This window comes from Nicotiana tomentosiformis, chromosome 5 (genome assembly GCF_000390325.3).
Source record: "Nicotiana tomentosiformis chromosome 5, ASM39032v3, whole genome shotgun sequence".
Lineage (NCBI taxonomy): Eukaryota > Viridiplantae > Streptophyta > Magnoliopsida > Solanales > Solanaceae > Nicotiana > Nicotiana tomentosiformis.
Window position 1 is genome coordinate 28642006 of NC_090816.1, and position 13575 is coordinate 28655580.

General features: G+C 34.5%; 1 protein-coding gene and 1 non-coding gene across 2 annotated transcripts; one reads left to right on the forward strand and one right to left on the reverse strand.

The window, feature by feature from the left end:
* Positions 1-9738: 9738 nt before the first annotated feature.
* TRNAP-AGG (transfer RNA proline (anticodon AGG)) lies at positions 9739-9810 on the reverse strand. The gene has a single exon. It is a non-coding gene; the product is annotated as a tRNA-Pro (tRNA).
* Positions 9811-9841: 31 nt separating this feature from the next.
* Positions 9842-12098, forward strand: LOC104094252 (uncharacterized). Its single transcript, XM_009600128.3, has 2 exons — positions 9842-10000; positions 11213-12098. The coding sequence occupies exons 1-2, from the start codon at positions 9859-9861 to the stop codon at positions 11863-11865; spliced, it is 795 nt and encodes a 264-aa protein (XP_009598423.1). The 5' UTR covers positions 9842-9858; the 3' UTR covers positions 11866-12098.
* The last annotated feature ends 1477 nt before the right edge of the window (positions 12099-13575 follow it).

The window sequence follows — 13575 nt, forward strand, 5'->3', positions numbered from 1 at the left end:
ATCCCTTGTGGATTACTACATTTATAAAGCGATAAACCGATAAGTCAAACTGTTAAGTATAAATAACCGCTCGATCCGTCTGATAAGCACCCCTACAGCATAATGCATCCTTCTCTTTTGGTGGAATTTCAGGGAAAAGAAATTTACGTGGAATAATTCATGTATGATTGATAAAGAGAAAACTTTCAGTTTAATTCTCTATAAATAAATGAATTTCTATGGTACACATATATGATTACCGTCTCTTTAAAATTTGTTATGAATAAATACGATTTAGACATGAGTTTCATAATTTTTTTTATGGGGTACTCATTTTTTTTTTATGAATGTAAAATTTATAACAAGTATATTCTCTCTCTTTTTCTTCCCAACTTGACTAGGTGGAAGATATGAGAAATATAATTTTTAAAAGTGAAGTTACAAGAGTTTCAAAAAGAGAATAGTATTACCCAAAAAATGGTTACAATATTTTTCTTTCTTTTTCTTTGAGAACTTGAACGTTGAAGTGTTTAAAAAGAAATAACCCTAGAGCAGAACATTTAAATTACCATTACGAAAAAATATATGTCCAATATCATAAATTTATCCAAAAAGTAGTAAAGAATATAGGGCAAAAAGTTGTACTCCGCTGCTAACAAATTTATGATTTTCTTGCGCTTTCAAATAAAGTTTTTCCAAATAACGCAAAAAATTAACTCATCGCACCGACCTAACTAAATTTAATTGTTCAATATTTTAGGTTTAGAAGATGTCTACTCAATTAGCATACAGTAATCAAGTTATTCAAATAATTAAATTGATTGTTCGTCACTTTGAATTAGTAACTTTTCTCTTCAAATTTACTGTTTTACTAATTGACATGGGATTATATATGCAACGCACGTGTTCAGAAACTAGTTATGTGTTAAATGTGTGTAAAAACAAATAAATTTTTATGGGGGGATTTTTTTTGTCCAACTAAACTAATATGCAATTACCAATATTATTATGAGAAATAATTGTTATTGTGTATTAACACATTTCAATATTTCATACTTCCTTAGAGTACGTAACAATATCAAGTGGTTGTAAAATTGTAGTCGTTGTATTGTACAACGTTACCAGATCTCTTTTAGTATGTTCTAAAAAGAATAATATCTTTCAATATAAATAATTTAAATTTAAACCTCTCATCTTATTCTTAATGAAATGAGTTATAGCAATATAAATATTTGGACCATTAAAATTTTATTATTGTTTCTTAAACTTTATGCTCAATCAAACATTCTCACCTAAATTAAAACAAAGAATGTATATGAGTTTATTGTTGGTATTTTAAGTTTGTGTAGCTTAAAAATGGTGAATGAGAAATGGAGGGAAAATGAAATATTTGAGTTTCCCTCCTTGGCAAGGGACATTGTCCCATATTGGAGGAAGAAAAAGCTTTTGATGGGTATATATATAATTGTTCTTCTTCTAGCTCTTAATGAGCTAAGAAGAAGGCAAGCCTTGCGTCATCGTCGTTCGCTCGGCTTTGGATTTGGATTTGGTCAAAGATTGATTGATTAATCTTTTTGGACAAAATTCCTTTCAATTATTTAATTAATTAATTAAATAATTAACAAAAAATTCAATCCGGAATAACCCGCGACCCGGTCATTTCAGGCCCGTTTTCTTTCCCAAATTATTTTAAATCCGTTTTCCCGCAATATTTCAAACAACCTGTTCCAACAGCCATGGCTGTTTCTGAAAGGTTGCAAACCTTTTCAGAAACAATGCCAGCAACTCTATAAATATACTTTGAATCTCAGAATTTTTCCTTACAAAATTTTCTGATTTTCTTCTTCTTCTTCTTCTTCTTCTTCTTCTTCTTCTTTTGCACAACAATTCCAGTATATTTTACAGCCTTCGAGTGGCTCGTTGTTCACCGGCGTTTTTGGTACCAACAATCCGGTGAGTTAAATCGTTCTATCCTGGAAGGATATATTCCAGCACCTCGGGTACTTGAGGGAAATAATTTCTTTAAGGACACACTGCGTATTCAGTGGGCTCGATTTATTCCTACACTATTTTTCCAGAATTTATTTTGTTAAACAAGTATTACTAACTTTCTGTTTTGTTTATATATTTCAGAAAGTTTAATAGTTTAATTGTTTATTACAGCAATACAGATTGATAACAATCTTAAGGAAATTAGTTTATTATATTCTTTATTTTATTTGTGGAGATTAAAACCTGTGTGTTTTTTACTCCTTCTGAATTTTACTATTTTGATTTGAAGATATAAAAACTTCATCAGAGTATTAAAATTCAGAAAACGATTTGAAGAACATAAAAACTTTATCGTTTTCTATGAAACAGTATATAAAAACTTCAGTTTTATTTATTATACATACTGGTTGTTGTTAATAACAGTATTGTTTACGGTTCTGGTTTTGCCACTAATTGAACGCTTCTATTGTTTACAGTGAGAAATGGCAAATGATAACGGAAATTCTTCTGTGACTGTTGCTGCAACGACGATAGCCTCGTCAAGCCGGACTATTGTTCCACCGGCAGAGAAACCGGGGAAATTTTTCGGAGCCAACTTCAAAGGATGGCAGCAAAGGGTATTCTCCTGGCTTACCATACTTGGTATGCAGAAATTCACTAGTGAAGAACCTCCAGTGCATGCTGCGGACATGCCGGACAATGAGAAATTCATGATTGTTGAGGCGTGGAAGCAGGCAGATTTTCTTTGCAAAGGTTATATCTTAAGCACTTTAGAGGATGATTTGTACAATGTGTACAGTGCGATGAATACTTCGAAAGAATTATGGGACGTACTTGAAAAGAAGTACAAGACTGAAGATGTATGCTTGAAGAAGTTCGTGGTTGCCAAGTTTCTAGACTATAAAATGATAGACAGCAAAACTATTGGAACCCAAGTATAGGAGATTCAACTTATTTTTCATGACCTTATTGCTGAAGGTATGGTTGTGAATGAAGCATTTCAAGTGGCTGCAATGATTGAAAAATTGCCTCCTTTGTGGAGAGATTTCAAGAACTATCTTAAGCACAAGCGCAAAAAAATGAAGTTGGAAGATCTTGTGATTCGTCTCAATATTGAGGAAGACAACAAAACAGCCGAGAAGAAGTCTCGTGGAAATTCAACGATCATGGGAGCTAATATCGTTGAGGAGACTGCTCCAAAAAGTAAGAAGAGAAAGAGGTCTTCTGTACAGACTAAGGAGAAGAACAAAAAGAAAATCAAGGGCAGCTGCTACAATTGTGGAAAAAACGGTCACAAAGCCCCTGATTGTCGTCTCCCGAAAAAGTATAAGAAGAAGGGACAGGCCAACATAGTAGAGAAGAATAATGACATTGATGATCTGTGTGCAATGCTTTCGGAATGCAACCTAGTTGGAAATCCGAAAGAGTGGTGGATTGACTCTGGAGCCACTCGACATATTTGTGCTATCAAGGAAGCATTTGCGACTTACTCTACTGCTGGTCCCGAAGAAGAGCTTTCCATGGGAAATACTGCAACAGCCAAGATTGAAGGTTATGGGAAGATATTCCTGAAGATGACTTCTGGCAAGGTGTTAACGCTCAACAACGTTCTTCATGTTCCTACCATTAGGAAGAATTTAGTTTATACTTCTTTACTTATTAAGAATGGATTCAAATGTTTATTTGTTTCTGATAAAGTTGTTGTAAGTAAGAATGAAATGTATGTTAGAAATGGCTACCTCACAGAGGGCCTCTTCAAACTAAATGTAATGGTTGTTGACAGTATGAATAAAATTCCAGCTTCTTCTTATTTATTGGAGTCAAATGATTTATGGCATATTCGTTTAGGACATGTCAATTACAAAACCTTACGGAAGTTAATTAATTTAGAAGTATTGCCTAAATTCGAGTGTAATAAATCAAAATATCAAATATGGATTGAGTCTAAGTCTGTAAAAAATCCTTATAAGTCTATTGAAAGGAATGCAAATCCTTTATACTTAATTCAAACTGACATTTGTGATATGAAGTCGACACCATCTCGAGGTGGGAAAAAATATTTTATTACTTTTATTGATGATTGCACTCGATATTGTTATGTTTATTTGCTTGATAGTAAGGATGAAGCAATTGAAGCATTTAAGCAATACAAAAATGAAGTGGAGAATCAATTGAATAAAAAGATCAAAATGATTAGAAGTGATAGGGGTGGAGAATATGAATTTTCGTTTGCAGAAATATGTTCGGAATATGGAATTATCCATCAAACTACTGCACCTTACACACCTCAATCCAATGGAATTGCGGAAAGGAAAAATCGGGGCGAAGCTATCCTTACAGCTAACCGAATACTCAACAGAGTACCCCACAACAAAACACAATCTATTCCATATGAAAAATAGAAAAGAAGAAAACCTAACTTGAAATATTTCAAAGCGTGGGGGTGTCTAGCAAAGGTACAAGTTCCTTTACCTAAAAGGGTTAAAATCGGACCAAAACTGTTGATTGCGTTTTCATTGGATATGCTACAAACAGTAAAGCATGTCGGTTTTTGGTTCATAAATCCGATAATCCCGAAATTCACGTTAATACGATAATGGAATCAGATAATGCTGAATTCTTTGAAAGCATCTATCCGTATAAAACTAAATGTGAGTCGTTAAGTGAAAGACCTAAACGACCTCGGAAAGAACCAAAGAAAAATACTCCAAGTATAGAAGATCCAAGGCGTAGCAAACGTCAAAGAACATTTACTTTCTTTGGACCAGATTTTGTGACATTCTTGCTTGAAAATGAGCCTCAAACTTTTAAAGCAGTTATGTCATCTTCTGATTCAGCGTTTTAGAAAGAGACAGTCAATAATGAGATTCAATCAATTTTGGATAACCATACATGGGAATTGGTAGATCTTCCTCCGGGAAATAAGCCTTTAGGTTCGAAATGGATCTTTAAACGGAAAGTAAAAGCTGATGGCACTAATAACAAATATAAGGTAAGACTTGTTGTCAAAGGTTATAGACAAAAGGAAGGCCTTGATTACTTTGACACTTACTCGCCAGTAACGAAGATAACATCTATTAGGGTGTTAGTGGCACTAGCGGCCGTGTATGGTCTTGAAATCCATCAAATGGATGTTAAAATAACTTTCTTAAATGGAGAATTAGAGGAAGAGATTTACATGGAACAACCTAAGGGTTTTGTAGTTCCTGGTAAAGAAAAGAAAGTGTGCAAACTTGTTAAGTCGCTTTATGGACTTAAACAAGCACCCAAGCAATGGCATGCCAAATTTGACCAAATAATGTTGGCAAGTGGGTTTGAAATCAACGAGTGCGATAAATGTATTTACATTAAAAATACTCCAGGTCATGAAGTCATTGTTTGTTTATATGTTGATGACATGTTGATAATGAGCAAAAATATGGCAGATATAAATGCTACTAAGCGCATGTTGGCTAGCAAATTCGATATGAAAAACTTAGAAGTTGCTGATGTGATCATAGGAATCAGAATTCACAAGACTCCACAAGGTCTAGCATTATCACAATCTCACTACATTGACAAGGTACTTGACAAGTTCAAGTATTTGGATTTCAAAATTGTCAAGACTCCAATTGACGTGAGTTATGCACTTCAAAAGAATGAAGGTGAAAGTGACTCACAACTGGCCTATGCAAGAGTATTGGGAAGTTTGATGTATATCATAAATTGTACGCGACCAGATATAGCATGTGCTATTAGTAAACTGAGTCGGTTTACAAGTAATCCCAATCACATACATTGGATGGCAATGAAATGAGTTTTGGGGTATCTCAAACATACCCAAAATTACGCTTTACATTATAATAAATATCCCTCTGTGATCGAGGAATATAGTGATGCAAATTGGATTACTGGATCATCTGAAGTTAAATCCACGAGTGGATATGTTTTCACAAATAGGGGTAGAGCAGTGTCTTGGAAATCATCCAAACAAACATGCATCGCCCGTTCTACAATAGAATCTGAATTCATAGCTTTAGATAAGGCCGGTGAAGAAGCTGAATGGCTTCGAAATTTCTTGGAAGATATTCCATTTTGGCCCAAACCTTTGGCACCTATTTGTATACATTGTGATAGTCAAGCGGCAATAGGCAAGGCAGGGAGCATTATGTATAATGAAAAATCTCGTCATATACGACGGAGACACAATACCGTTAGGAAACTAATCTCTAGTGGTGTTATCACAATTGACTACGTAAAGTCAAGAGATAACGTGTCAGATCCACTTACAAAAGGCCTATCTAGAGAGGCAGTTGAAAGATCATCAAAGGGAATGGGGTTAAGGCCTAGGACAAGTTATCATGACGGTAACTCTACCTAGCAGACTGGAGATCCCACGAGATAGGTTCAAAGAGATCAAACAAAGTTATGAATGACGGTTAAAAATTGTCAAATAACTCAACCCATTCTCGTGATGAAGACAATGTTCAGAAATCGAGGTAAAGTATTAAGACTTTTTGATGAGTCAACAAAGCTTAAAGGTTTTTTAATGATTTGCTAAGTCTGGCAGGATATGACTAGATAGTGTGTCTATAGGATTACACGTTTAGAAATCACCTATGTGAGTGTGAAGTGTAAGCCGCTTCAAGGGGAATGAAAGTAAAGGCCCATTCTCTAAGCACTCATGAAACCAGGCGGTGTTCATGGCTGAAACGAACATAACCGTGAGAACCATAAATGGTAAAGGATTGATTGTGTGACTTATGTTGTCTAGGTATACAACAAAGCTCGACGGTTCAAAGATATCAAATCTATCGATTGACCGAGTATATCCGATATAAGTTCACTACGGAAAGTTCAAAGGGAAACCTACTTATCCAGATGCAATTAATTCTTGCATGTAAAACACACACGCGTCCGTGCATTCCTTTATTTTATAGCCATTCCCCATTCATGTGGGGGATTGTTGGGATTTTAAGCTTGTGTAGCTTAAACAGGGTGAATGAGAAATGGAGAAAAAATAAAATATTTGAGTTTTCCTCCTTGGCAAAAGGACATTGTCCCATATTGGAGGAAGAATTTTTTTTTGATGGGTATATATATAATTGCTCTTCTTCTAGCTCTTAATGAGCTAAGAATAAGGCAAACCTCGCGCCGTCGTCGTCGCTCGCTTGCTCGGCTTTGGATTTGGATTTGGTCAAAGATCGATTGATTAATCTTTTTGGACAAAATTCCTTTCAATTATTTAATTGATTAATTAAATAATTAATGAAAAATTCAGTCAGGAATAACTCCCGGATTATTTTAAATCCGTTTTCCCGTAATATTTCAAATAACCTGTTCCAACAGCCATGGCTATTTTCTGAAAGGTTGCGAACCTTTTCAGAAACAATGCCAGCAACTCTATAAATATACTTTGAATCTCAGAATCTTTCCTTACGAAATTTTCTGATCTTCTTCTTCTTCTGCACAAAAATTTCAGTGTGTTTTACAGCCTTCGAGTGGCTCGCTGTTTACCGACGTATTTAGTACCAACACTCCGGTGAGTTAAATAGTTCTATCCTGGGAGGATATATTCCAGCACCTCGGGTACTTGAGGGAAATAATTTCTTTAAGGACACACTGTGTATTCAGTTGGCTCGATTTATTCATATACTGTTTTTTCAGAATTTATTTCGTTAAATAAGTATTACTAACTTTTTGTTTTGTTTATATATTTCAGAAAGTTTAATAGTTTAAGTGTTTATTGCAGCAATACAGATTGATAACATTTATTGGTCGTAAAAGCTAGTGATATGGAGTACTCGACAATTTTATTTCTTTTTAAAATACCAAACATTTGGTTATCTAACTTATTATTTTTGTATCACTCCTCTATAACTACGTATATAAGGTAAAATCAGATTTGATACCTTAAACTTTTTTCTCTCGAACATTATCCTATAAAACAAAATAAAGAGCAATTAAAAGAAGTGAGATCGTAAAAAGCAACAACCGTACAATAATTTTACTATTTTAATTTCTTTATTCCCAGAAGGTATAATGCAATGCAACATCTTAATTCTTAAACGTTGTTCTATTAAATATTATTTCAAAATGTGACCTAGCGGCCATTGAAGAGGGTAAAAAACATAGGAGGATTGAAGACTAAAATTTAAATCCCAAACAAACACAAGGTGAATTTTTTTTCTTTTTTGGTTAAACGAGCAAAATTTTATTTAACCAAATATAAATATATACACCGCTAGCTCATTTTAACTCTAGAGCTAGACCAAAGAAATAAAACAATTCCTCAACGATCAACATGCATTTTCAATCCCGTACTAGGTAGGCTAGTTATTTAAGAGCCCGTTTGGACATAAGAATTTTTTTATTTTTTCGAATTTTTTTTACTTTTACCCATAAAATTTTCAATTTTCACTTGAAGATGAATTTTGAAATTTTTTGAAAATTTGAAAAACTCCAAAAAGATATTTTTCAAAATTTTCACTCACAAAACTTCAAAAACAACCCAAAATTATATTTATGTCCAAACACAACTCTAATTTTCAAATACCATTTTCATGGAAAACTTTTCACTTTTGTTTTGGAATTTTACAATTCTTATGTCCAAACGCCCACTTAGCTTTCCAAAACGGTATGCCATTTCAATTCATTCTGCCCTCGGAGATGTAATCCAGTACAATATCTTTAATCCACTGAGTGCATAAGGTCATTTTCCCTTGAAATCCTCGTTGGAGAACTTCGCCCATATATGGTAGACCGCAGCTGCGAAGAAATACTAGTATGTGAGCTCGAATTATGTAGGTACACCTTTTAGTTAGCCATTCAATTTCCTCATTCCAACTTCCAATCTAGTGTGTTTCTCCCATCTGTTGTAGCAGTGTCGCCCATATGATTCTGGAGTAATCACATTCAAACAAGAGATGTTCCAAGTTCCATTGTCTCCTTGGTATTCCTTCCACGAGGTGATTTATTACCATCATGGACGACTCAAGCACATACTCTAAAGTCAAAGTTTAATACGAAGCCTAAATTTTTAAAAGAAAGTTATAATATATGTTTTTATTTGAAATCTTTTTTTCTAACTTTTTGAGATATAAAGTTATTAATAATTTTTTTTGTAATCGATTTTCTCTAATAATTCTTGCTTGATTGATAATATAGCTAACTTATTTAATCTTTCTTGAGATATTGTTGATCTTAGATAAGATTTTACAAAGTAATAGAAGTGGAGTATAGAAATATTGAAAGTTTAAAAGTATTGCTGAACACTTGAACTAGTAAAATCTTAGAAAAAGAAGGTGAGTAATAAAATTTTGGAGAAAGAAGTGAGTAAGAATATATAAGAAAAACACAAAAGAATATGTAGGGTTTTCTGAAATATGGAGAGAATGAAACAAAAGAAAGATTGACTTGACAAATTAAGGAACAAAAGGCAAATTTTTTAATAGAGTAAAAAATAGAAAACTAAAAGTTATGAAAACTATTCATGTACACATTTTTAAGTAAGTCAAATTATTATTTTATTTATATATCTAAAAAAATTCTTTCCTTTATATTAAAAACTCTAGTTTTGCATTAAAAATACTAAATATTATTTTTTAAATACCTATGAACCTATTAATTTTTTAAAATGAGGCTCCCTAAATTTGGGAGCTAAGGCACAAGCCTTACTCCACATAAGGTTGGAGCCGGCCTGCAGTTACCATGATCTGGACATCACCATAATCAAAATGAAATTACGATTAGAAAATATGAAAGAAATTGGATCGTCTAAAAAAGGAAGGGGCATTCCGAGAATTGAACTCGGGACCTCTCGCACCCTAAGCGAGAATCATACCACTAGACCAAATGCCCAACTCGTTTGTACAAAAAGAAAATAATATATATTGTACTAGCCATCTGATGAAGGAACCCAAAAACCTTTCTGGAAAGCGGAGATTCCAGTTGTGGGTTTTTGCATCAGAATTGACGATGCCAAGAGGAGCCCTTTTTCGCTTGGTTCGATCTCAAGCGAATTATCTAAAATCCAGGAATTTCCAATCAGGTTTTGCGTTTAATCCTCTTCTAGCTCTTTTTACCAGTTTCATTTCTGTATAATTTCCCCTTCTATTTAATTTTTTCTGTGTCCACATATATATTTGGTCACTAGGAAAGAAAATGAATGCAAGAAACACCCTTCTCTTTATCTTTTCGTGCCCTCCCCCATTACAAATGGTTTGATGACTCCAGTTTTTGCTTTTAATAAATGCTGAACTCTTAGTTCCGCATATTTAGGACTTGAGAATTGGGACGGATCATGAGTATTAGATGGCAATATTCATATTTGACTCTAAATTTCTTTAGAAACATATTTGTGGAAAGGAAAGCATGATTCTTTGAGGTGAAACTTGGAATAGCTATAAATGGAACTTCTGGTTTATTGCAGTTTGTTATTGTAGATTCTCAGCCCTAATTCTAACTTATTTTTATTCCTAACAGCTTGTTTGGATGGTTGTTATGTATCGTTTCATAATGTACCGTATCGTATTGTATTATATTGTACTGTGTTGTTTTGATGTATACAATGTATGAATAGATTGTATTGTTTGCCGTTGTTTTACGATGTCATGAACAATAATATGAAGAATAAATTTGCAATTTTATAAAGAAAAAGTAACGTACGAGGTAGAATTACTATATAAAAAGGTAGGGTAAAGGATAAAATAGTATTATTTAATAATAATGAAGGGCAAGATGGGAGAAAAAATAAGGTAACGACGTGACCACACGAAATCGGTCGTTACATAAAGTGGCACTTCTCGTCGTTATGAATGACGAATTTAACGATATGATACAATAAAATTTAAGTAACAACCAAAACAAACTGTGTATTTAAAGTAACAATACAATACAATAGGTAACAACTATCCAAAAAGCTAAATTTTATGTTTTAGGGATGTCAAATGCTGGACTTTGCTCGTTTTCTTTCTGGCCTTTTCTTGTGATGAATTTGTATAGATTGGCCTTTCCTCGCTTTTTTCATACCATTCCTTGGTGAATTTTTATTTTCAGCCTCTCTGTTTATGTTAGAATATCAAATTTTTACCAAGATCTGTCAAATATTCAGATCAATTCGTTAACTACTTATTTTTTGTAAACCTTAGCTACAACATCTCACATCCGTTTCTGCTTCTCGCTTTATTTACTCTATGTTTGATGACTTGTTCATGATGATTGTGCTCAATCGTCTGCTTGTTGCTCCCCTTTACCTTCTCAGGTGGTCGTCGGGCTAGTTATGGAACTTGGCCACTTGTCGGTGGTACCAAAACTAACCTTAATTGTGCGACACAGCCAGCTGCTGTTCATAAAAGGTGGCTATCACTGTCCGCAACAGCACAAGAGGACAATAAGATCAGCATAGGGCCTCGTAAAGGAGGAGAAGCGGGAAATGACGAAAAGGATGGTGGAGTTGTCTACTATGGTCCTATCTCGAACACGATCAAGAAAGTGAAGCTTCTCTCCCTTTCAACTTGTTGTCTCTCTGTGTCTTTAGGCCCCGTCATAACCTTCATGACGTCTACTGATTCGAATGTGATACTAAAGGGAGCAGTTGCGTCTACTGTTATATTCTTCAGTGCTTCTACTACCGCTGCGCTTCACTGGTTTGTGAGCCCTTATATTCACAAACTGACGTGGAAACCAGGTTCAGATTCTTTTGAAGTGGAGATGATGTCTTGGCTGGCAACTTATATTCCAAAGACAATTAAGTTTTCAGATATCAGACCTCCTGAAACCAATAGACCTTTCGTTACATTCAAGGCTAACGGAAGCTTCTACTTTGTTGATGCCGAGCATTGTCACAACAAGGCGCTATTGGCAAAACTTACCCCGCAGAAACCAACTCATGAGTCAGCTTTTAAGAACTTGTGATGATGAGAAGAACATCTAGAATAATTTGAGGTTTGAGGTTTTTAAGATATTGTAATGCATGCGCACTATAAGTTTCAATACTTGGAGTCTTTAGATATATAAGCTTAGGTGGCTGTCATCTTTATTATTGTTATTATTATCTTTTTATAATGGTGGTCTTCACACCAGCTTACGTGTACCTAAACTAGCTTTGGTGGCTATTATATTTTGTCATGCTGTTGCAGTTTTTTTAAGGGGAGCCTTGGAGCAACGGTCAAGTTGTCTTCGCGTGATATATAGGTCACGTGTTCGAGCCGTGGAATCAGCCATTGATACTTGTATCAGGGTAGGTTACATCACACCCCCTTGGGGAGCGGCCCTTTTTCGGACCGTGAACGTGGAATGATTTATGCACCGGACTCGGATTGCCCTTTTAATGCCGTTGCAGTTTTCTTTCATAGTTCCTTTTGCTAGTGTCCAGAAATGGATGAAGAATGGGGGTCAGAGTGGTTGATTAGTCGGATTCATTTGTTTGAAAAACTCAGCATCAAATAAACTAATCTTGAATGCTCGAGAGACTATTGGTAGATAAGATAACTTACACAGGATGTATTTAACCAGTAGCAGCTAGCTGGTTTTTTCATGCACTAAATGCAAAATTGCTCCTAGTGGATAAGAAACGTTCAGTGATATCTTGGCCAAACATGTTGGGACATATAATTTTTTGTTTGGTGGAAGACTAAGGTTGTGGCCTAGCGATAAATAACACGGGGTAAAAAATTGTAGACTATATGTCAAAATCCAATAGAGACAAAAATTATTAAGTGATTTCTTTTTATCTGCCTAAGTCTTGATGGGCAGAGTTACTCGATACCTACACTAACGCGAAGTAGCAGTTACTCAATGAAAAAGTCGAGGTGCACAAAAACTGACTCGAAACTTCGTGGACAAAAAGATGGTGTTGAGAAAATCAATGAGGTAGATTCTGCTTACCCATATATCAGCAGCTAATAAGTCACTTTTGAGTTGCTTAAATTGGAAAGTGAAAAAGATCTTGAGAATCTTGTTGGGTCATCGATAAGTTTTATTGAGATAATATTAGGTACTTCTAGAAAACCAAATAGTAAATATTTGAACAATTGAAAAACTATCCAGGAGTCTATGTATTCAAAAGTAGGTGAATCTGCTGCCGTCATGTAGGATTGACCATTAAACGATCTACATTTTTAACTCAAAGTCAACTTAGACCATTTGATTTCTTAAGACATGAGTTTGTTTTTATACTACTAGAGTTGTGGAGCATATGGTCAAATTTTGGCTCCTCAACACCCACCCACCCACTCATTCACCCAAATAAAGAATAAATGTAGAATCTAATTTTTAAATGATAATATAAAAAAATGTTACACTATTAAATTCATTAAATTAAACTATAATATATCTGCTCATAATAAGCATAAATTGGTAAATAAAAAAGCTAGCTTATGAACATATTAAAGATGTACATAAAAACTCCTCTTCTTAGCTTTGATTGTGTATTGGTAAAATCTGGCTTTGACATGTGAGTAGTTTATATAGCGAGATGAATGAACGGCAGAAGTCTGTCCCCACAAGAAATATCTTTAATCGGTAGCTTCTTTTTGGGGAGACAGAAGCAATGCCTCGGTGAAGCACTACGAGAACGACCCGGTAAATCTAGTGATGCAGTTGTAACCCAGAGTCTTGCTTGGT

Bases quoted from the DNA above. Each gene is read 5' to 3' on its own strand.
- LOC104094252 (XM_009600128.3), top strand. From the start codon at position 9,859: ATGAAGGAACCCAAAAACCTTTCTGGAAAGCGGAGATTCCAGTTGTGG. The intron at 10,001-11,212 runs GTTTTGCGTTTA...TTACCTTCTCAG, and splicing joins ATCCAGGAATTTCCAATCAG to GTGGTCGTCGGGCTAGTTAT.